The sequence below is a fragment of the Mesoplodon bidens genome (genome assembly GCF_964165515.1).
Source record: "Mesoplodon bidens genome assembly, chromosome: 4".
In the NCBI taxonomy this organism is placed as follows: domain Eukaryota; kingdom Metazoa; phylum Chordata; class Mammalia; order Artiodactyla; family Ziphiidae; genus Mesoplodon; species Mesoplodon bidens.
Genome location: NC_138160.1, coordinates 108,523,508 through 108,549,606, shown reverse-complemented (window position 1 = coordinate 108,549,606; position 26,099 = coordinate 108,523,508). Strand labels below are relative to the sequence as shown.

The window sequence follows — 26,099 nt, the reverse complement described above, 5'->3', positions numbered from 1 at the left end:
GAACAGCCATAAAGACTACCTGAAAGTTAGGTCATACCTCTGAGATTAGTACCACGTAGCTAATAGGAGATGCTGATTAAAATCAACAGATTTTAAAATTCAGGAAAAAAAACTAACTTCCATTCTTCACAATTCACTGTTTCCCAGAAGGAAGAATGAATGCAAGACTTTTAGCCATAAAAGCAGTCTTTCACAATCCATGAACCTTTCTTGGAGTGTAACTTTCCATCCTACTATCCCCACCCCAATTCCCAAATAGTCCTTGTCATCTTTTAAATGTCTTGACTAGTAACACTTCTAGAAACCTCAAAGGAGTTTTCATGGCTTAAGCAAAAATGTTGTGTGCTTGAAATAAAAATAACCTGTGTTATATTGTTCATACAGATAAACTCTTAAAGCTCACTCCTTTCCAAATTGTGATGACCTCCTTTTAAAAATGGGTTACTTGGGACTTAATTTTAAAAGAGCAAATGCAATCATATCTTACAGTAGTAGTTGTTATATGCCTTATGTGTACTATATGTAAATCAAAACCACACTGCCTCCTTACTTTTAAAAGTTTTTGCTCTGTTATTAGAGATATGAGCTGGATATGAAATTATCCTGTAAACTACTTCCCTTTTTCAGACTAAGTTAACACTTCCAGAATAAAATCTCCACAACTCTCTACCCCCAAAGCTTAATTAGCAGTATTCTAATGAAATTCTGACAAGTACCGAGTCTGGGACGTCTGTTTTTGCATTCAGTATCCATGGATCACTGATCCTATTCTGTGGATCAAACAAGTAAATTTCATTTGTTTCTGTGGGCAGAGTATCTTGCTATTTGGCATTCATATCCCAGAAAAGTGGAACAAAGGATATGTGTTAACAAGACACCATCATTTTTGGGAATGAGTTCCTGATCTGTGAGGACAGCAGCCACAAGTAAGGCTGCAGGAGGAGACATATTCAGAAGTCTTCACATTTTCCTCTAAAACAGTAGTTTCTAACTCTTAACCTTGTCTAACACAAAATTCAGTTGTAGCTTCAAGGGGAAAAAATGGGCTGAAGTTCTTAATGCTACCATTTAATAGCCTACCTGAAACTCCTATGCCACACGTAAAACAGGTCTATAACCATTGCCTTCAGACTCTATGAGTTCTTCAGGTACTTCAGTAGTCTACAAAAAAATGTATGTCTAACTGATTAACCCACCAATACCTTTTATATATCTACTATCTGAACTAGCTAAAAAGTACTTTCTGATGAGTGCATCCTAGGACTTGTGCTGTCTTTACTCAAATAGTTAAACTACCATCTACTTTCTCTGATCCTACAGACATCCTGTTGATACATAAACAAAGACAGAAGTGTATCAAAGCATTTATCTTTTATTCCCAGTGAAAGAACAAAAAAACCCTGCTGGCTCAAATATGTAATTACATTCCTGTTTTGAAAACCACTGGATGCTCTGATGGTAAATGCCACATTCATAGCTGCCTTTGAATTCTCTTAAACACCCCATACACATACACAAAGAAGTGAGCAAACTGGCCTGAACAGCAGCTTATTGGAGAATAAGCAAAAAGCAAAGATCATACAATGGACACTTACATTTGTTTCAGATCTGTTAGGTAGCCTTTGGCCAATCTATACTTGTAACTGTAATTTGCATTACCTGAGCACACGCTTGCTGGGCAGATAAGTATGAGTAGTTTGGAGATGACCAATCTATTCCAGCCATTAAGTTATGGATCAGGCAGCAGTGAATGTATAATGGCGACATCCCTGAAGATGAAAGATCTGTGCTCTAGGCCAACATCCTTCGTTGGCATGACCTTGGGAATTTGCTACAATGCTCCAAGCTAAATAGTAGAAGAGAGAGAAATAGCTGTCCTGAACATATAACACACCTACTGTAATGTTCAAATGATAGAGTGAAAATGCTTTGTAAAACTGTAAATTAGCTTTGCCAAAAATCTTAGGAAGAAAAGAATCAGATTATACTCAGGGGCTATGAATCCATTTTAATCTTCTAGTTTCCTCATTCATAACCAAGTGATTTAACCAAAAGACAAAGCAGAATTAGAAAAGTTAAATCATTTACAAAATATCAAAATGAGCTGCATCTGATATGGCTCAGTCTCACTGTCAATATAACTAGTGATTATTCCAAAGGCTTAAGGATAGTGAAAAATTTCAAACAACTTTCCAAGGCATGAATATTAAAGTAAAAACCAATTTAAAAACTCAGACATCCATGAAGTAGATTGTATAAATGTGGTTAAATCACAAAGTTGACATAGATTTATAAAACATAAAATATAAGAGTAGACATTAAATTGTTTTAATGAATCCACTTCCTTTATTGCAGTAACCTCTGTACAAAGCAGCAACTGCAATACTCAACAGTAAAACATTAGAAAAGCATTTGTGTGACAGTTATAGTACAGTATTATCAAAATATTACATTTTCAAACTTAGTAGATAAACATCCACCAGAGCTCAAATCTTTAAATTATTTTTCCATAGTCTTTAAAAATATGTAATGTCAGAAAGCATAAAAAAAGAATGTAAAAGGAAACCTAAAATACAAATGAAATAATGTAACAAATAAATATTTAACTGTTAAATCACCTTAACACCACCATTCTCTAAACCCACTGAATTTTTACCTATAGAAATAATGACGTGTCATATGCCATTACATAATTATTTATTTCCAAGTTATCACCAATGATTAGAACTTAAAAAAATTTGGCATTAAAATAATGAAATTCAGCATAAATAAAATAGAGAATAGCTTCAACACTAGCTAGCATCTCTAAGAATTAATTGCTGAAATTTATTAGAGCACTACAACAACCTTGAAAATTTTGACCCGGTATCTAGTGTTAAGTGAAAGTAATGCATTATTTTTTAAAGTGAAAAGCTTCTTAACATTATTTCACAGACAATATTACCCTCCCCCATTATGCATATTTAGATATATTTTATGTACTTTATACACATATGTATGATGCATGACATTTGGTTCCTGCAGTATAGATCACAATGATGTTTTCCTGAATGGGAAAAACTTAAAAAAAAAAAAAAAAAGTATGTGTACCTGTGCACATTTCAAGATAGCAGCACTTAGTTATGCCCTATTAACCATTTTAAAAGTTCAAACATGATATTGTTTACTGAATAATATGACATTTCTACTGTCTTTCCCAACAAACACTACAAAACCTCCAATAAATGGTACAATGCTGTGAGTTATAACATTGGAAAAAACTGTTAGAAAAACAATTACCTCATTCTCTTAACATTCTGAATTTAAAATTATTATCAGATCTCCTTTATGGTGTTAACTTAGTTCATACTCATGCAGCAAAAATATTGCACTACTGAACAACAGTAGTAATTTTATAGATTTCTATCAAGATTCATGAAAACCTATATAAACTCTGCACCAGTGAAACTTATACCAATGAACACACTGAACAGTACTTTAGATGAAATGTTCTCCATTTTCTAACTAAATGATAACTGTGTGAAGTTATATGCCCTGCAAATGATCACCTTTGTTCTCCATGAAACCTGTCTTTCAATCTGTGAACTCATGTTTACTGAAACAAAAAAATTTAATCTGATGAATATTGATCACTTTAAAATACAAAAGACCGGCAACATGTCATTATAAATACACATATGCATCTGTGTATGCATATACATATACACACACACATACAGATATGTAGACATATTATCCCTTGAAATGTTTCTAGAAAATCCTTCCTTGAATAAAAAAATGAAAAACTTCACATTAATAATTGCATATAAAGCTTTTAGTAACAGTACATAATGCACTGTCAAAACGGTACTAGTAGACTATGATGTCAAAACAGACATTTCAAAAGCACAAACTGGCAGTTTTTCTTAACACAAAAGTTTTAAAGTATTAAGAATGGATTAAATTTAAATGTTCAGAATAATCTGTTCAAACCTGAGTATATTAATTAAGACTATGAGCTTGACAATTGAATGAATTAAGCCTAAAAACATTTCACTAAGAAACCAGTGGTCCATTTAACCATTCAATGAAACACTATTTTAATTATTTATAAAAAGGATGATATAGTGATATTCCATGTGTTTATTGAAATATTCTATTAAACAACAATGCTTTGTCTAATTTTCCTCCAGAAAAGTCTTTTAGCATTTCGTAAAAGTCCCTCAGATTTGAGGAAAACTCTAAATTAGGACAGATCTTTCTTCTAATAAATACAAACGATCTTAAAGATTTTTGTCTAAAGAATGACAATATGTGATTTTTCAGCATGATATATAGAAGTACTGGATAAATCTTCAACCTTCCCTAAGGTTTCAAGAAATAGTAATCAAATAAGATATAAATAACAGCCAATTAGAGGTTTTTTTTTTAAAAAAGTCTATTTGGCCTTTTTTTCCCCTAGATCTACAATTATACATATTCATGAAAACCTAAACTTGGGGTCACTTTTTGGTTCCCATTTTTTTTCTTGCATTTTCATTAACTCGCCCTAATTCTCACCTTTAATATCTGACAGACACCTTTACAAAAGTAATAGAAAACATACAGTACTCAACACTAATTGGTCAATGGAAAAAGAAAAGCAGTGTTCATTTTATTGTAAGGTGAAAGAGACTAGAAATAAAAATAGCTGAAGGCAAAGTTTGACATTCTACAAATTTATAGAAGAGGATACAGTGATGAAATTTGGTTAATTTCAGAAGGCACCTCAAGGCTAAAGGCTTTTTGTACTCCTTTTATTAATCAAAAAATAACACACTTTTATTGCTATTCAAGTAGCAAAGGAAAACTACTCTCACAAGCTTCAGTCCAACAACAAGGAATCATCATTCACTAAGAGATACAGAATTGACTAAAACTGAAGTCTCCATACACATAGCAATGGAGCAACTTCTCTGTGTGCTTTCAAATTAATGAAATAGTGAAAATAAGTCAGTTTGCCATTGTGATATTAATGTGTCATTGAAGATTTCAGTGATAGCAGTTACTTCACTAGGCACTGAAGTACCGTCTGGAGGGCTGTCCACTGTGTAGACAGAACATTTAAGAATAGAAGGTAAGGACACTCTGATGATTCCCACGGACTAGGAGAATTGGTGGTAGATCCTTGGATAGAGCTTCTAACCATGCCATGTAGAGAGCACTAGACACAGCACCTTTTCGTGCAACTGGGAGACTCCTGGTATCAAAAAAAGAAAGGAAATTAGACAATGCATTTAAGTTGAGAAGAATAAAATGTAGTAAGAATTATAAATTAAGTCACAGTAATAGTAACTAAAAATTACTATAGTTACAGAATATTTTTGAGTGCAGGGAAATTCTGCATATAGTGTAGTAACTACTATACTCACATATAATTATTCCCATTTTTTTCAAGTTTGAAAAAAATATTTCTCCAAAATTTCTTAAGAATAGCAAATAAATATTTCTATAAACCCTAACACATTTGGTATCTAACATTAAACCTCAAATTTCCCCTTAGAATTCTTTTAGGAGAAAGGGATGTTTCTATCTGAATTTCGATAGTGGTAACTATACATGGACAAGTGAAATTCAAACATAATTAACTCTACATATTAATGTTCAATTTCTTTTATCTCTCTCTGGACTCTCATTTCCATTTGTAGATAGTGATAGTATGTCCACTTGCTCCACAGAGTGTCTCTCTCTAGATTTTCTATGTTTTAGTGACTTCCATTACAGATACTTAGTTATCATCAGCAAAATCTGAAATTTTCTGGTGTATTAAATATTTGTTGTTAATCAAACTAACAATCCTTTGGTATTACTTTATTTCATCATTTGGCATGTTTCAGAGATCTGAGCCTTCTTTACCTATATAAGGGCCCAGCCTCCAGGACTGAGAAAATTTGGGTTCAAGAAAGATCTAGCTAACCTGGTTTAGTGGAGGAAAAGCCAGAGTAAGCATAAGCATCGATATTCAATGTGAAGACAATGCGTCTAGAAGTAAATTTTGTTTGTGGGAACTTGGTGGGAATTGAGATAGGAACTACTTTTAAAATTTAATCCTCCACATAACTTGATGGGAGTTATTTCTATGAAGAAGCTGCCTGGGATCGACGTTTTAACTTGCAGCCCTCATACCTCACAAATTTGATGGCTATGCTGTGGTGTTTCCAAAGCTAAGGGATTTTTTAAAAGTGGGAAAAAGGATACAGGAAAAATCGCAGAAATAACTATTACGATAAAGGAGTACTTAGATTCATGCAAGCTTAAGGTTAGTATTTTTGTTTTTCTTTCCTCCTATCTTAAATGATTTCTTCATATGCTTAAAGCAAAGTGTATTTAATTAGTATTTTTCCTCATAACCACAAAGTCACTATGGATGTTATATAGATATATACTTGGTAATAGAAATGAATCCTAATTGAATTATCATAAAATGAATACCCAAGAAAATCTTAGTATAGGTATTACTTACATGACAATGATATTAGCTGTGTTTGAATGTTCCTTTAATAATTCATTTAACCTGATCTGCCGGTATGTCTGAAATGAAACAGAACAAAGTCATTACTAGACCTTTTGAAATTTTTGAATTTACCCTGGTTCATAAAGCTATTAAGTAGACAAAAAGAAACCAGAATCAATTTTGGTATAATAAAAATATCTTTTCGCGAATTAAAAAAATTAATGCTTTGCACTCTCCAAATATAATTACAACTTAAAGTAGATTTTAGTTTACACCACTGGTTCCTCTCATAACCAACTGCAGTTTTTTTCTTTTTTTAACATCTTTATTGGAGTATAATTGCTTTACAATGGTGTGTTTCTGCTTTATAACAAAGTGAATCAGTTATACATATACATATGTTCCCATCTCTCTTCCCTCTTGCATCTCCCTCCCTCCCACCCTCCCTGTCCCACCCCGCTAGGTGGTCACAAAGCACCGAGCTGATCTCCCTGTGCTATGCGGCTGCTTCCCACTAGCCATCTATTTTACGTTTGGTAGTGTATATATGTCCATGCCACTCTCTCACTTTGTCACAGCTTACCCTTCCCCCTCCCCATATCATCAAGTCCATTCTCTAGTAGGTCTGTGTCTTTATTCCCGTCTTGCCCCTAGGTTCTTCATGAACTTTTTTTTTTTCTTAGATTCCATATATATGTGTTAGCATACAGTATTTGTTTTTCTCTTTCTGACTTACTTCACTCTGTATGACAGACTCTAGGTCTGGTCCATCCACCTCACTACAAATAACTCAATTTCATTCCTTTTTATGGCTGAGTAATATTCCATTGTATAAATGTGCCACATCTTCTTTATCCATTCATCTGTTGATGGACACTTAGGTTGCTTCCATGTCCTGGCTATTGTAAATAGAGCTGCAATGAACATTGTGATACATGACTCTTCTTGAATTATGGTTTTCTCAGGGTATATGCCCAGTAATGGGATTGCTGGGTCATATGGTAGTTCTATTTTCAGTTTTTTAAGGAACCTCCATACTGTTCTCCATAGTGGCTGTATCAATTTACATTCCCACCAACAGTGCAAGAGGGTTCCCTTTTCTCCAGGCCCTCTTCAGCAGCATTTATTGTTTGTAGATTTTTTGATGATGGCCATTCTGACAGGTGTAAGATGATATCCCACTGTAGTTTTGATTTGCATTTCTCTAATGAATAATGATGTTGAGCATCCTATCATGTGTTTGTTGGCAATCTGTATATCTTCTTTGGAGAAATGTCTATTTAGGTCTTCTGCCCGTTTTTGGATTGGGTTGTTTGTTTTTTTGATATGGAGCTGCATGAGCTGCTTGTAAATTTTGGAGATTAATCCTTTGTCAGTTGCTTCATTTGCAAATATTTTCTCCCATTCTGAGGGTGGTCTTTTCATCTTGTTTACGGTTTCCTTTGCTGTGCAAAAGCTTTTAAGTTTCATTAGATGACATTTCTTAATATTTGGTTTTATTTCCATTTCTCTAGGAGGTGGGTCAAAAAGGATCTTGCTGTGATTTATGTCATAGAGTGTTCTGCCTATGTTTTCCTCTAAGAGTTTGATAGTGTCTGGCCTTACATTTAGGTCTTTAATCCATTTTGAGTTTATTTTTGTGTATGGTGTCAGGGAGTGTTCGCATTTCATACTTTTACATGTACCTGTCCAGTTTTCCCAGCACCACTTGTTGAAGAGGCTGTCTTTTCTCCACTGTATATTCTTGCCTCCTTTATCAAAGATAAGGTGACCATATGTGCGTGGGTTTATCTCTGGGCTTTCTATCCTGTTCCATTGATCTATATTTCTGTTTTTGTGCCAGTACCATACTGCCTTGATTACTGTAGCTTTGTAGTATAGTCTGAAGTCAGGGAGCCTGACTCCTCCAGCTCCGTTTCTCTTTCTCAAGATTGCTTTGGCTATTTGGGGTCTTTTGTGTTTCCATACAAATTGTGAAATTTTTTGTTCTAGTTCTGTGAAAAATGCCAGTGGTAGTTTGATAGGGATTGCATTGAATCTGTAGATTGCTTTGGGTAGTATAGTCATTTTCACAATATTGATTTTTCCAATCCAAGAACATGGTATATCTCTCCATCTATTTGTATCATCTTTAATTTCTTTCATCAGTGTCATATAATTTTCTGCATACAGGTCTTTTGTCTCCTTAGGTAGGTTTATTCCTAGATATTTTATTCTTTTTGTTGCAATGGTAAATGGGAGTGTTTCCTTAATTTCACTTTCAGATTTTTCATCATTAGCGTATAGGAATGCTAGAGATTTCTGTGCATTAATTTTGTATCCTGTTACTTTACCAAATTCATTGATTAGCTCTAGTAGTTTTCTGGTAGCATCTTTAGGATTCTCTATGTATAGTATCATGTCATCTGCAAACAGTGACAGCTTTACTTCTTCTTTTCCGATTTGGATTCCTTTTATTTCTTTTTCTTCTCTGATTGCTGTGGCTAAAACTTCCAAAACTATGTTGAATAATAGTGGTGAGAGTGGGCAACCTTGTCTTGTTCCTGATCTTAGTGGAAATGGTTCCAGTTTTTCACCACTGAGGATGATGTTGGCTGTGGGTTTCTCATATATGGCCTTTATTATGTTGAGGAAAGTTCCTTCTATGCCTACTTTCTGGAGGGTTTTTATCATAAATCAGTGTTGAATTTTGTAGAAAACTTTTTCTGCATCTATTGAGATGATCATATGGTTTTTCTCCTTCAATTTGTTAATATGGTGTATCACATTGATTGATTTGCATATACTGAAGAATCCTTGCATTCCTGGGAGAAACCCCACTTGATCATGGTGTATGATCCTTTTAATGTCCAACTGCAGTTCTTAATACATATGTCTTAAGTGTTTTTTTAAAAAATTACATGGAAGATTAATGAAAAGGAAGCAGGAGAGAAAGAATACCTTGGTCTTATAAAGTTCAAGCTCATTATCTGTTATTCGCCATGGTTCATCTTCTTTCATTTTATCTGCAATATCTTGTTCTTTATCATCTTCATGAAGTCTGTATGGCTCAATCATTTCATCAAAAGCTACAATACTTAGAAAAACAATACAGATAATTAACCTTATGCTGAAGTACTTAACAGTAAGATCTTAAACACTAAATTATAACTTGAAAAGTCAGTGTAATTATAACTTCAGAAGTTAGTGTTTTCCAACCATCGTGCTCTCTTCCATACTCTGACTATAACAATCACTCTGGCAATTTATTTTGAAAATAGCAATAACTAGTTTCTCTAACGGATTAGAAATTTAGAACCATATTCATAATAAAAGAACTGCAATTTTAACTGCTAGTGCAGGTTTCCTTGTATCTGCCCCTGCTCCTATACCCCAGCCCGCCAACCTAAATAAATTTCATCACATAAGCCCAAATGATCCAGTTAAACAGTAAGTCTAATTGTGTTACTCCTTTACTCAAAACACTCAATTGCTTTCCCAGTTCAAGTACCACTGAAGAGAAGTAGTGTAAGAAAAGGTAATAGAACATTTTGAAGGGAGGAAACGGCAGATATTAAACATTTAAGATGCAGAATTAAGCTGTAGGTCCAAAGATACTAAAAAGGACAAAAGATAGTGGAAGAACATGAACAGCATTCTAATCCTCTATGAATGTGAAAAACATATTTTTCAGAATCAGTCTCATACAAATCTCCTAGAATATATTGTTCTATAAGAGAAAAAAAATGTCTCCCTGACTACAACCTTACAAGGTATACCTTACTGTTTGCTACTTAAAATGAATTCTTTATACCAGCTTCATCATATATTCAACATATATCTGAGAATAATTAAAATTATATACATTAATATAAATACGTATAATTATAACAACTTCCATATACCATTTCCAGGTAGAATAGCCCACGAGTCTACTTTTCTGTGACTCTTGAGAATTCTGAATGCAGTTACTATAGGCAAATTCTTAAGATTTTTTCCCCCCTATTTCAGTAATAAAACAAAATAGTGGAAAGCATTACACATGTGGAGTAAGGACTAAGTGGTCATAATGAACAATGGAAATTTAAAGAACCATGTGGAATTTCTGTGGCACTAATGATTTTCAAAAACTACTTGTAAATCAGTAATTGAATTCTTCTCTAAATATTAAAAAACCCTTTAGACTTACTTCAATATCTGCAATAGGCATGCCAACTATCTGCTAGATTAAAAACAAGTTGACTTCACATGAACTAACAGCAGGCAAAATCCCCAGGTAATTAGTTTAAGTTAAATGATCTGTTAGCATGTCTGAGTAGGTCATCCATAAAAGAATCAGAAATTTATACAAAGTAATTAATCCAATAACTTACTTTTCTTTCTTTGGTTTAGTATTAATATCTCCTAAGACCATGATATCAGAGAAGTCTATCCGGAACTTGCTAAGCAAAGTAGCCATCCTAGAACAAAAGCAAGCATTGAGACACATGAAGGATGTATATAGAAGTATTCTTATTCTATTTAGGGCTGAATCTATATGATCTATATGAAAAGTCTACCAGGTACTAAACAGAGTCCATCTGAATTAACTTACAAATAGAAATCTAAATGAGTTACTGTTCATTCACAAAGCAGACATCTAAATTCTGAGTAGACACTTGTGTTGTATTCTTTTACTTTCTCTGAATCTCTCCTTAGTATCCAATAATGAATGGACAGAACAAGACATTAATAATGAAATCTGAATGGCAACTAGTTTTTTTAAAGTTAATTTTAGTCAAATTATATTGGTAAGTATATGTATTTCAGTAAAAACTAGTAAACAGTTATTTAAAAATTATTTTTGGATTATTCTTCTATCCACGAATAATGCATATTTCAAGGTCCAACTCTGACTTTTTGGGCAAAACTGAAGCTATAACTGATGGCAGAATAAGTTCGCAGCTTTTTTTTTTTTTTTTAAGCTGGGACAAACATGAAAAGGAGCTCCAATAAGCCTCTAATTTTTCAGTAAATAAATACCTTTTTGGAGGCAGAGTTGGCAATTAAACTTTGGTGGTAACAACAAAAAAGTTGAAACACACATACAGGAAAAGCAATTAACAAAACAGGATTTTATTTTTAATGAGTTTTCTAAATTAAGATAATAGAAAACAAGCTATAGGTTTAACTTTTAAATTACTAGTACTTCTTGCATAATTCATGATTTGAAATGTATAAACACTTAGCTCAACTCCAGTGTAAATCTACTAAGTGCCTAATATGTGTTATAGGACCCACAAAACTCAAATCTAAGATAAGAAAATAAATATAATTCAAGCCTCAGAATGTAATGATTGGTATCAAGTATATCGTGTTTCAGGAAGGGAATGTAACAACTAGAAAGAAACAGGGAAGGCGTTATAAGGAAGGTGACAATAAGTACTGGGGTTTTAAAGAATGGAGTTATTTTAACAGAGAAGGGAGGCAAGTGAAGAACTATTTGTAGTAGACAGATGAGAGCAGGCAAAGAAGTAAAAGTCTGAAATCATATGTTTGTTTAGAGCAGATGAAGAAATGTAAACTGAAGTATAAGGCGTATTTGGGGGAATAGGAGATATAGACAGAAAGGAAACAGGAGGACATATTGTAAAGGGCCCTGTCGCCTAGACTCTCTATGGTGTGTAACAGAGAAGAAGTTAAAAATATTTGGGGCAGAGGCATCACATGATCAAAGCTTTGCTTTCTAAACGTGAAATTGGGAGCAATATGCATGATATATTATGAAATGGTCAGAGATGAGACACAGTATACTTAGAGAAACAATGAAACCAGAACTAGAATTGTGACAGGACAGACAGAAATAAGAAAATGGACAATGCCATCCTGCATTTCTGTTGTCTAGAAGTCTACAAAATATAACGCATATACGAATATCACTTTTGTGTATTTTTTACCCTGATTTGATTTTTTTTTTACAAAAGGCTGCTTAATACTTTGATGCTGCAAGTATTTAATAAAGATTTTCTAAAATGTCAATATATTAAAAAATATTACATATAAGTAAAACCAAGAATCTAAACTTAAACATTAAGACTAAAAGAGAATGAGGTTTTACTTGTTTAACTAGACTTTTCAGCTTCACTACAGAACAGAGCAACATGACTGACATTTTCTGTGTTGTCTAATTGTTATTCCTATTAAATCTATATTGAAATAATGAAGTAATACTAGATAAATGCCCATCAATTTAAAACAGACTTACGCTCTCCGGTCATGGTCTATTCTGTTTATTTTTCCACCAATGAATACTCTGATCTTACAATCTTTCCACTTTTTCTTGGTAGTCAGAAGATAAGGTATCAATAAGGTCAAACCTGAATCACATAAATATAACAAATCACTTATTAAAACACTAATTTCTCAATTAAGAACTTTTAATTCAAGTTAATTGCTAAAAACACCTTTATTATAACTCAATATGAAACAAAATTGTTCTTTCAGTCCTTCCTTAATAATTCAGTCAAAAAGCCACTTGGCAGGCCTGAATAAGGAGGGAGGCCCAGTGGAGTCAGGACCCATGCGAGGAAGGCAAAGAAATGGGATAGTGGCCTGGCAGGGTAGGGAGACTAGTTATATCAGGACTGAGGGAAAGAAGAGTATTTACTGAAGCTAACGGGAGCCATGTTTCTCAATGGAATGAGAAACATAAAAAGGGAAAAGCTGGAGTGAACCCTGCAGTGTTGCAATGGAAGTGGTTTCAATCTATACCTGTATATACAAATAAGTGTGTGTGTGTGTGTGTGTGTGTGTGTGTGTGTGTGTGTGTCTTTCCTACATCTGTCCACTAAGAGGGCCTGGGAGCAGTGACACCCTAGTAGAAACGGGCATTTCTAATGCCCTGACCTTTGTTTCTAAATACCATTCTCCACTAAAAGGAATCAAGCCTCTTTGGATAAAGGGTGATTCAAGTGTTGGTGTAGGTAAAGTACAAAACTGAGCCTGGAATGTCTTATTTTATCAGAAAATAAAGAATGATTGGGACATGACAAATGGACACAGAAGTTATCCTAAAGAAGATACTGCTGGCCAAATCTGGGACAACATCAAAACAAACTATGAGAATGAAAAAATCATAATCCACTGAATAAAACAGGAATCCATAAGTCCACATAGAAATAAAGAGAAAGCTCCGCTTTATAGTTAAACACCAACTAATAGATGAAGAAATGACGGGATTGGAAAAATCATTTGGAAACCACAAACACACCACAACAATAGTAACAGCAAGAATAAATTCAGGCAGAAATATCAATGGATGCTAAAGATGGTGCCAAAAATAGCAGTAACGATGGTATATGTGCATAGTCTCAAAGTAACTCCCCATGCCCCAAATATTATAATCATAAAAGGGGGTAACGATAAGTTTTCGGTATATAAACCTGGGGAAAACCACCTTACTCAATGGTCAAAGCTACCTTCACCAGTGATGAGACAAATCAACACTATGTGCCACCTGATAAGACACAGACAGAAGGGCACAGCATCACTTCTGTAATATTTCTACCACAGAAACTAATTATGATGAATCATTAGACAGCACTCCAAATCAAGCGACATTCTACAAAATGGTCTGTAATATCTAAAAAATAATGTTAAAGTCATGAAGCTCAAGGAAGGACTGAGCAACTTTCAAATTGAAGGATACTGAAGGAACAGGACAACGAAGTGTGATGTCTGATTCTGGAACTAATGCTGTTGCTTTGGGGGACCTGGCTTAACGGGAATGGGGTCAATGAAGAGTATATACCATTTCCTAGTACTACCACCGAAACTTCAGAAAATTTAAACTTCTTAAAAACATATGTTAGCAACCTTACCTCCATCATCAAAAAGCCACCAGACATCAATAGTGTTCTTTCCCTGTTTTTTCTGAAACTGTGTACTGGCTTCAAGAAGCTTTTGGTCAGCTACATTTAAAGGCACAGCAGGGCCTTTGGGTTCTGAAGGATCAAGCAGAAAAATAAGATATTAGGGAGGAGGTAAATATTAAAGTATATTTTGCTAAATTCCCATAGTTTCCTAACTTCTGTATATTCAAATGTTGATAATGTAGATAGTTGTATATATTACATCAATCATAAGGTTATAGTTGTTTACAATTTAAATATACTTTTAAAATGGTTACAGATAAATAATATCTCTATAATACCTAAACTCATCCAAATTATCTTGCCTAATTTCTAATATTTTGAAGCATTCTGAATGAAAGAAAGTCATAAAAACTACTAAAGAAAATTATGATCGCTAGATTTTGATTTTTGAAAACCTGTTTCAGGCTAACTGGGCAAATTAAACTTATGCCCGTTCCATAAACATAATTTCTTTTGTAATCTGGTTTCTCAATAATTTATAGCTCAAAAAAATTTTTAAATGTCACATTATCTGTAATATAAAAGACAGAAAGAAATGGGAGACATATCAATACAATCATGCAGTTATCACAATGAAACCTCTCAGTCTAAGGAAAAACTCCCTCATCTTTACCTAACTTTTGTCCCCTCAATATGTGAGGCCCAATTCTAAAGCCATATAACCACCACATCTTTCTTTGAACCACAGAAAGACTGTGGGAACTCCTAGGAAGGGCACCCATCTACTGTAGGTCTAAAGAACAATTTATCAAGGGAGTTCCCATTATGTATCCCCAGGAATTAAAAAGGAAGAAAAAAAAATAAGCACTGACTCTGTGAGCAAGCAAATGACTATAATGAAATCCCTACACCAAATTTTAAAAGCATAAATCCACAGAAGGAAGTCTGATCACTTTTGTAGAATGTCTATCATTCACTTTTCATGCTGCCATGATGTACGCAAAACATGACGAATGATTTTGCATGATGAAATAATATGGCTACCAAACCACACTGCTCCATAACTCTCACCTCTATCTCCTTCTCATAAAATTCATGTATGTTGACATGACTGTATCTCCCAAACGCAGCAGGACTGTGAGAAATATTGTAATTTTTGAAATGAGAAATATATTAGTATCAAAATTAAGGACTTGGCTGGGTACAACTGATGGTAAAGAATGCAAGTGACACTGTAAATAAACCTATTTCAGTGTCTCTACTTATCATCTAAACCATGCAGTTTAAATTTAAAAATTAAAATACTGACTTACAGAATTTGAATATTTCTGAAATACTACCATGATTTAAAAGAATCTGTCTTTGATTTAAAAGAGTTTGTCTTTGATATATCACCTTTTCCTGGGATAATTTAATGCTTTAGTTGGCCTAATGATAATTTTTCTAATCTGCATTTAATAAAAAACAGTAACATCACCTCACCATGGAAATAAAAACCAAGGTAAAGAAAGAAAATAAGATTGGAGTTAAAGAATTAACAGTATGAGAAAAAGGATTAAAATAAAATGATGAAAAATGCCTGCCTTTTTTCAACAGTGGTTGAGTTGGAGTCTTGCCATCCTCTTCCTCATCTTGATTATGTTTAAAAAACAAAATATAAGTTAATTGCCTTCTTATTAATAATGAAAATGTAACTAGAACACATTTATAAATAAAACATAGTATGAAGAAACAGTGTGAAAAATAATTAAGACTGAAGATATTTTCTACACTGAGTGTTCGGGATTTGAAAAAGCAAACATATTTTAGACTCCTCCAACAGGGCTACTGAGTAACACCCACCCCTAAATTTCATTCCTGTAAAACTGACAAAAACTTTAGAATTTTTAAACTTTTAAACTTTCATACTTGAAATCAGTTGCTCTGGCTTATAGAGTAGAAATATGATATTATAAAACTGATGTTGCAAGTAATACATAAATTTCAAACATGCCACTGCATCACTGTGCAAATGACTGACAAGGAATTTTAGAAACACTTAATAGATATATTTGGTATTTGTAAAAATTAATCACCACTTGAAATATTTAGGAATTTGATCAGAGACAAGAGTCTTTTGGTTTATATAAATGCCAGGTTATACAGGAGTGATTTTTCAAATGCATAAATTTATATATATACATATGTGTATATGTATATATATACACATATACACGTGTGTGTGTACATGCATGTATATAGCATTATGTCGGTCCATTTACATTTACATATCTATAAATATTTCCTAGGGTTAATAGTTTTCCTAATCTGAAAATTTTTTCATATTCTAAGCTGTACTATTTGTTTAAGGCACATAAAACTCCCAACTTGGACAGCAAAGAATACACTGCAGTGGGCTCTTGAGTCAGAGTCCCAGCATTCCAAGATTACCTCTAACCATTCTAGCTGTGTGACCTTAAGCTAGTTACTTAACTCCTCACTTTCCTCGTTTGTTAAAAGGGTGAACAATACCTACCTCTTAAGGTTGTCATATTGCAAGCATTAATGCACTCAGCTCAGTGCCTAGCACAAAACACATATTCAGAGGGTACTCTTTCTGTCCCTCTGCATACTGCATGCGTCAATAAGACAGACATACCAAATATAATAACTATACCAGAATGTTTATAATTCTGAAGACGTTTAAAATTATATAAACTTTCCTATATTTTCTATACTAATTTTGAAAATAATTGGCTAAATAGAAAATAAAATAAAATAAATGCTATTTTTGAATGCTAATTTTTATGCCTGTTATGGAACAAGAAACATTTCAATTATTACATTTAATTTAATAGTATTAAATATTACTGTTCATATAAAGTAGATATTTGATATTATCTATCTTTAATGGTAATAAAAACAGTTATAAATATAACTATGGACATTCTGTATTCATTTCAAAGAGCTCAGAAATGTCAAGGAAATCTTGACACTGAAAAATGATTTAAACTAAGTTAAAGGCATTTACTTTTTTTTTTTTTTTTTTTGTGCGGTACGCGGGCCTCTCACTGTTGTGGCCTCTCCTGTTGCAGAGCACAGGCTCCGGATGCGCAGGCTCAGCGGCCATGGCCCACGGGCCCAGCCGCTCCGCGGCATGTGGGATCCTCCCAGACCAGGGCACGAACCTGTGTCCCCCGCATTGGCAGGCGGACTCTGAACCACTGTGCCACCAGGGAAGCCCACATTTACATTTTATAATAAAAAGATGAGTAGAAATGTACTGACCCAGTTCCCTACTCTATAAAAATAGACTTCATAAGACTGTGACATACATTAATGAGCTAATGAATGGATAACATCTACTACAATGTGAGAGGAACAGTAGATGCCTGATAAATATATTACTTCTCCTCCTATCATAGTTTTACCTGTTAATTCCTAACAGATTCCGTAAAGGATCTGTCTTAGGCAAGAGAAAAGGACAACAAATAAGAGGAAATGAAAGAATGTATACCACAAACTAAAAATAAATGCAGGAATATAACAAGAGTTATCAGAACCAGTTTATAGAATTTTGAGGTGAAATAGAAAAAAAAGATTATAATCAAGCCAGCAAAGAATTGATATGGAAAATGGGTCTCAACTAAACTCTCAACTACCACTACTCTAAGCAAACAAGGTAAATAAGGAGGAAAGAAAAAGCAACATTAATGCTTCTAAATAATCTAGAAGAGATTTCAGAGAGAGTTGTCCAAGGTTATCAATTTCAGAAAAAGAATGGTAATTATTTACAGGAAGCAAAAGTATGACACGGTTTGATGATTTACAGTGCAGATTTTTCTTGTTGCATGTCAGCTGGGAGTAGGACAGATGGAGATACTAGACTGAACAGAGGTAGGAGAGTGAGGGTGGGAGAGTAAGATTTGGAAGTCATTCCTCTTCTCATAAACATGACATAGAGATTTGTGGATGAAATTATCCCAAAGTCTCAGGAGATCTGGAAATCTTTTTGTGGCTTAAACCACATTAGCCACAAGGAGTATTTATTTCTGTAATTATGGCCCGACAGTTCAGCAGCCAAACGTAAATTGCTCATTTCTTGGGAGGAGACTACATTGAGGAATAAAATTACACTTGATTTTTTACTACATTGTTTTACCTGAACAATACCAGGTACAGTAGATGTAAAAATATTCTGAGTATCTCAGCATATAAACAAAACCCCTGGTATTGACGTATCTTGATTTACAAAAAAAATTATGTAAACTAATTTTATAAAAACCTCATTCCTTTCAGTGTTACCATATGCTAAACACACATTACTCCAAAACTACCATGTTTCTTTCCAAGTTCAGATTAATCTATGCTTCTAATTAAAATTAAGTATAAATAAAAACATACAAGAGCATGTTTAATTAACTGGCATGGTGTCTGTTCTATGATCTACTTAATACCTTAAAAATAATCATTTGTAGCCATTTTTGAAAGGCATAAATTTTACCTGAGCAACTAGAAATGAACAATACACGTTTGAGAACTGGTTACTTTGTAAGACATGCCATATAATAAAAACAATTTCTTCCAAAATTAAAACATTACCATTAATAAAATTTCTTGTTTGAATAAAAGTTACCTTTATGTGTAATGGATTTTTCACTAGATGGTTTAGAAGTATCTAAATCTGATTTTTTACTATACTCCACACTTAGTACCACATCCTTGACACCAGGAGATTTCTCTTGTGATGACAGTAATTCTTCTGTAGACATAAAGTATTCAAAATGTTATCTTTTGATAACATTGAATCTTTTAACAAGAGGACATCATGGTATAATAGCAATTAAATGACAATTTTAAGCAAAGTTTATAATTATAATGGTAAGTAAGTTTATAATGAATAATTTCTTATTATAAACAAATGTGACGATCAATTTTGAAATGACTATTCAACTAAATATCTTTAGCCACAACTAACTGTCAGACATTTGAATTAGGTGATGGGGAATCAGTAATGAGTGAGATGTACAGAACATAAGAATCTGGTGGACAAAAGAATGATGTATAAAATGTGAACCAACTCCACTCTAAAAGTCATTTACACATGTAAAAAATGTAGAATGTGACAAATGTTCATATACATATAAGATGACCGACAACAGTGAAAAATTATACCCATGACTATAGAGCCAAAACTAGGGGATAGAGTTCTTTCCTAAGCTCATGGTGAAAGTGCCGTCTCTATTTTTAAAGCACTTTCTTCAGTTTTTGTTTTTTGGGAAGGAGTTAGTAAACGTTTAGCTTCCACAATAAGAAAGATTCATCATAAAGACAAACATAATATGAAATTGATCTTCTATCCATAATCCTCATCACTGATATGTGTATATTAAGAGAAATAACAATAGAAAGTATGTAAGCCTCGGTGCCAGCACTATGCTAAGAACTTCACAGACAGTATCTTCACAATAGCCCTATGAATAAAGATGAGGAAACTGAGGCTTGGAAGTCAACAAATTTGCCCCAGCTACAAAACTACTAAGAGAAAAAGCTGGAATTTTTAAAGCATATCTGACTCTACAGCCTATGCTCTTAAGCCCTGTGCTAAAGCAAATTCCTGTCTCCAAATCTTAATGATGAATAAGGAGGCTTTCAAACCAATTCTTATGATTATAAACACTTGAAAATATCTTCTTGAACTTCCAATCACATTTAAATCTCAGCAAATTACAGAGTATATCATTTATTAGCCAAACTGTGATGTTTTTGAGAGTGAAAGGGAACACTACTAATAATTATGCAGAGTTAACAGGTATCCTAAACCAAAATTACTGTTAGAGCATAACAAGCATAATAAATAGTATTTTGCAAGGCCTACTCCAGAGTAAGAAAATGCATTTTCAGCAGGCCATACTTTTGTGTTACATGGATAAAGACCTCAAAGCATTCCTTTCAGAAATGCACAATACCCTTAAAGTGGTGGGGGGAGTGGGAGGATTAGAACAGTTTAAGTACATGAACAGATGAGGAAAGTTCATTATATGCCTCTCAGCTATTTAGCCTTAGCTAATTTTGATGACCTGGTTAAATTAATTGATAAGGATAAAATATTTTCTTAAATTTACAGTATTTTTTAAGCTACCAGGAAATCATTAGAGGGTATGGAATTTTCCATAGTTTTCATAAAGTTGGCAAAAGTGCTAAGTATACTTTAACAGGTTTTAAGCTTAATGAAAAAAAAGTTTTAAAAGCTTAAGAAATTATATAGTTTGAGAGGAGATCAGTGGGTGTCAGGGGCTAGAGAACAGGGAAAGGGTATGAATGGAAGCTATAATGCAGTAGCACAAGGGAGATCTTTGTGGTGATGGAACAGCTCTGTATCTTACATGAAACAACATATGTGACAAGTGAAACAGAACTACACACATGTGCTTGTGTGCACATTTGTACACACAAGTGTATGTAAAACTGGTGAAATCTGAATAAGGTATATAAATTGTCCCAGTGTCAATTTCCTGGTTTTGATACAGAACTATAAATATGATGTTACCAGTGGGGGAAACTGGAGGAAGGGTACACAAATTTTTGTGAATCTATAATTACTTCAAAATGAGAAAGTTAAAAAATACACTTATAGAGTCTTTTCTGAAGAAAGAGTAAATGATATAACAAAGTTTAGTTTTTCATTATTAATATGCCTCTATGTACAAAGTATATCTTCCATAAACATGAAAATGTCTAAAATGTTTTCCTCTGATTATTTTATTTATCATGTATTTTTATAACTTTGGCCAAACTACAATCATAACTAATGTTTTTTCTCTTAAACTTATGATTTGAATTGAATTTTATTCTATTAATAATTACTAGCCACCATTCAGGTTGATACAAAGAGAAAATACAAACTTTGGTAGAGCCAATCAGATCTGATCTTAAAATGCCATACAATAAGTATATGACACATATTAGATAGTAAATATTAAAATTATTAAAAGAATTTGTAGAATTATATATAATTTTCTAACAAAGTAATTTATATTTTTAAGATAAAAAATGTATTTCAAACAAGATTTACCTTGTCCTTGAAGATGAGATATATCCAGACCCTCTTTTAGGCGGATAACTACTACTCCATATTGTATATCAAAGGCGTCACTGTAACAAGAAAAAAATTATAAAAAATTTTTTTAAATCACAAAAATTTGTCTCCTTCTCTATAAAATGAAGGCAATAGTAGATGATCTCTAAATTTACTTTCAGCTTTAAGTATCTGATTCTTATAATATGCTTTAAAAAATTACAGTGACATCCATATGTTAGTTTCAAATCCTACACCATTTCTTTTCCCCTTTTCTGTAATACCGCTAAAACCTACTTCAGTGTAGATCTTTATAGTAGTGATATTCTACCTACAGCAGCCGTTTAAAGCAGTAACTGTAGTTTTATCTATCAGAAACAAACCAAAATTATGGAAAAACAACTTTCAATAATCCCATCATAGGTAATGTAGGCTTATACCTTTAAAGCCAAGACAAATACATGAAGACAAACAAGACAGGTTCTGAGAATGAGAGCAGGTTGCAGAATATGAAGGGAAGGGATCACTTATCATTTATGAAAGAAGGGCGCTTTTCAAGTAATTCAAAAATTTTTACAAAACAGGTTTAAAAAGTAGTCCTAAGGTTATATATGCATTTGCAGACGTATTCATATGCCCTTTTAATTTTTTAAAACACAAACAGGAACATCTTATACACAGGTAAAATACATTAAAACCTTGAAGACAACTCTAAAACCAGACTTAAATTCCAGAAACTTTAGTTAAGATCCTAAATCATGTAGACCTAAGTTCTTAAATCTACTGAAAGAATTTCCAGTTGTAAAACTCCAGGTTGTTCCCTGGAATGGCAACAGGCTTAGATTTTATCCTTAATTATTATTTTTCATTATACAAGTAATCAATATTCATTATATGCATATAAAAATGATACATTAACCTATAGCTAGGCATATAAAAAGAAAAAGCTAAAAACTAATAAAATGATCAAGTTTTTGCTCCTATCGATAAATAGAAGAATGTGTTCACGGTATAATATGTAATCGTAAAAGGTCTTTTGTCATTGTTTTAAATCACAGGGAGACAATTTTGGCCTGATTCTTCTGTTGAATTTTAACCAAGGTCAAGAGAGATTCACTGGAGAAAAAATTAATAGACATGTTAACCTTCCTCTGCTGTACTGTGAAAGATCTAATTGACTATTAGAGAAGAAATAACTACAAGTATTTTAAAAAATAGTTAATAAAGTTATTGAATCAAAATCAGTTTCCTTAAAGAAAATCCAATGAATATAGCTCTTAGTCTACTTCAGACTAAAATAGCTAAATGTTTTTGCTATAAGGTATAGAAATTTCTATAATCTATATAATTTCTTTAAGCTATAGAAGTTGATTTGCAGTTTCAGACCCTCCATACTGTTAATACATACATAGTAAATAAAGTATACCTCAACTGTTCAAGGTATTTAAAATCACAACCAGAACATAAGTGTCACAAGATAAAAGAGTAAGCAGTATCACTGCTTTAAAATAGCCATCAACGTCTATGGTTCCAGAAACCAGAGAGCAGTATTTTACCTATCTTTAAACTGCTGCTTGACATATAATACTTGGATTAATACTTGACTCTCAGAGCAAACATTCACTTCAGTTCCTAAAAGATCAGTGTCAGAAAAGACTCCTTTCAGCGCTCCCATTATGACAAACTACAACTAATAATGAATTATTTGCAAAAATGTCACTTTTTCTATTTTCTAGGATAATTACTCCATCTCACTGGTCTTACATCTTCAAAGAGAAAAAGCATACTCTTTGGCTCAAGGCCCACATGATGTAGTCTTTCTTTCACAGTCTCCTTCTTTCCCTAATCCCCATGCATACAAAGTACAGACTACAGAATTAGAAAGGGAGAGTGAAGTGCTGTTTATGAAAAAGTTAACCCAAAGCCAAAGACCAGTCACAACCTCTGACAAACCAGCAGAGCTTGAATTTTACTAAAAACCATTTAACAATTACTTGGGGAATCTTAACTATCGTATATTTTACTAATGAATATAAAGAGATTTATGAAAGTAAAGTATGAGATCTGGTTACTTCCACAAAGATGTTTCAAGGTAGCTATGAAAACAAAAGCATTATATGTGATACAGGCAAATAATTATATGGTTCTACCAATAGATACAGTAGGAGCTCCAGGAAGGGAAATAACTCCAGTGAGTTAAGGATGAACAGATAAAAATTCACAGAGAAGTAGGATTTGAATCTGGTACTAGAGTTATTTTGCCAAATATAAATTTTTTTAAATGACAATTTTTATAAAGAAATACTTTATAAGGAGTGAACAGTTCTATTTCATCAGCATCTATGACAAGAAAAAGACTACTCTTCAATCAAGTATGATGTACTAAGAGGGAATCCTTATCCTCTATAAAACAGTGTGAATGAGATAAAGAGATTTGCTAAATAAATACTAGGAATACTAGAAAAAGTACTTTTCAAGATTAAAAACAAAATATGACAAAAATAGAAACTTTATTCTTTTTATTAAATAACTCAGTCCCAAAATACCTTTGTAACAGATTAAACAGATATGTATCCAAAAATAACATGGATAGATTAAAATCAGAAAGACAAAGTAACAAAAGGATAAGAACTCATTAGACAACCTGTAAGAAGGAAATTAAAGTGATGTAAATCAAAACTAAGCTGTCTTATAAACATCATTGGAAATACCACTGAAAAGTGAATAGTAAACTCAGAACGTAATACTTCAAGGGGGTGGAAAAGCAAACATATAAGTGCATTTTAAAAAAATAAATGTAAATAACTTCCAAATGATTATTTTCATTCTTATGCTTCTACTAGAAGAGACTATGAGAAAGACTTCAAAAACCAGTGCAAGTTTTCAAAATTAATATTTTCTGAATCAACTAAGTTACTGAATTAAAAGGATACTTACTGAAATAAGTTTATATACATATCCACATCCCTCATATCTGCTTGCAACCAATCTTTCTTAAATCCAAGGACAAGTGTGTTTGGTTTCATACGCCCAAGACCAGCAGCCTAAAACACAGAAAAAATACAACTTTAAACATATGCCATTCACAAAATGCTTTTTAAATGACAATATCCTCCTAATGGACAGCCTCTAAACATTTTTATTTTTAATGTTTTTATAAATTTATTTATTTTATTTATTTATTTTTGGCTGTGTTGAGTCTTCGTTGCTACGCACGTCCTCTAGTTGCAGCGAGCGGGGGCTACTCTTCGTTGGGGTGCGGGGGCTTCTCTTGTTGAGGAGCATGGGCTCTAGGCGCGTGGGTTTTAGTAGCTGTGGCTCGTGGGCTCTAGAACGCAGACTTAGTAGTTGTGGCATATGGGCTTAGTTGCTCCATGGCATGTGGGATCTCCCCAGACCAGGGATCAAACCCGTGTCCCCTGCATTAGCAGGCAGATTCTTAACCACTGTGCCACCAGGGAAGTCCCTAAACATTATAAAATTGTGTACCCTTATCAGCAAAAATAGTTGAGCATCCAATACATGCATATTTATAAATTATATATACATTAATCATATTACTTATGATTAAACATACACAAAAACAGAAGATAAAATTAAACACTTGAAAAGTTCTAAATGTATATTTTGTACTTTTATGATTTATCAGAATTTTCATTTTTAGGAAGGGAAAGATGATGGAATATACTTAACCTTTCATAAAAATCGTAACAATACAGTGGTATTCCCAGTTGCATATTTTGCCATTAAAACCTAGAAGCATAAGTCCAAATTGAATACATGCGTTATTGGCTACAGTTCAGAATTCCATCAGTTTTTCTTGCAACTTCATGTAGAGTTGCAATTCAATATGCTTATACAAATATGCTCCCAGATCCAATTAATTTCTTCTTTTGTAATTTTTAATTAATTAATTAATTAATTATTTTTTGGCTGCATTGTATCTTTGTTGCTCGCACGGGCTTTCTTTAGTTGCAGCGAGTGGGAGCTACTCTTCATTGTGGTGAGCAGGCTTCTCACCGCGGTGGCTTCTCTTGTTGTGGAGTGTGGGCTCTAGGCACATAGGCTTCAGTAGTTGTGGCACGCAAGCTTAGTAGTTGTGGCTCGCGGGCTCTAGAGTGCAGGCTCTAGAGCGCAGGCTCAGTAGTTGTGGCACATGGGCTTAGTTGCTCTGTGGCATGTGTGATCTTCCCAGACCAGGGCTTGAACCTACGTCCCCTGCACTGGCAGGTGGATTCTTAACCACTGCACCACCAGGGAAGTCCTCTTTTGTAATATTTTAAACACACTAAAAATTCTATTCCCGAAGTTGGGTACACACGTAAGATTTTTATTTTTAATGGTAAAAGATGAATTAAACAGTTTGCCATTTTAGCCATTTTAAGATGTACAATTCAATGGCATTAATTACATTCACAATGTTGTACAACCAACCCTGCTATCTATTTCCAAAAGTTTCTCATCACCCTAAAGAGAAATTCTGTAAACACTAAGTAATAACTACCTATTCTTTCCTCCCTCCAGGCCCTGGTAACACCTAATCTACTTTTGTTTCTATGAGTTTGCTTATCCTAGATATTTCCTATAAATGGAATCACACAATATTTGTCCCTTGTGTCTGGCTTATTTCATTTAGCATAATGTCTTCCAGGTTCATCCATGTTACAGCATCTATCAGAACTTCTTTCCTTTTTATGGCTGAATAATATTTCATTCTATGTGTATACCACATTTTGTC

General features: G+C 33.3%; 1 protein-coding gene across 1 annotated transcript in view; it reads right to left on the bottom strand.

Moving 5' to 3' along the window:
• Positions 1-2,323: 2,323 nt before the first annotated feature.
• The window catches only part of SLC12A2 (solute carrier family 12 member 2), a 110,688-nt gene continuing 86,912 nt past the window's right edge, over positions 2,324-26,099 (bottom strand). Inside the window, exons 18-27 of the mRNA XM_081230459.1 lie at positions 24,299-24,405; positions 21,359-21,438; positions 18,920-19,045; positions 15,888-15,935; positions 14,311-14,433; positions 12,696-12,807; positions 10,825-10,911; positions 9,413-9,548; positions 6,482-6,549; positions 2,324-5,218 (exon numbers count right to left, since the gene is read on the bottom strand). Coding sequence (XP_081086585.1) covers positions 5,083-5,218; positions 6,482-6,549; positions 9,413-9,548; positions 10,825-10,911; positions 12,696-12,807; positions 14,311-14,433; positions 15,888-15,935; positions 18,920-19,045; positions 21,359-21,438; positions 24,299-24,405 — 1,023 coding nt within the window. The 3' untranslated portion in view covers positions 2,324-5,082. The remainder of the gene's footprint in view (positions 5,219-6,481; positions 6,550-9,412; positions 9,549-10,824; positions 10,912-12,695; positions 12,808-14,310; positions 14,434-15,887; positions 15,936-18,919; positions 19,046-21,358; positions 21,439-24,298; positions 24,406-26,099) is intronic.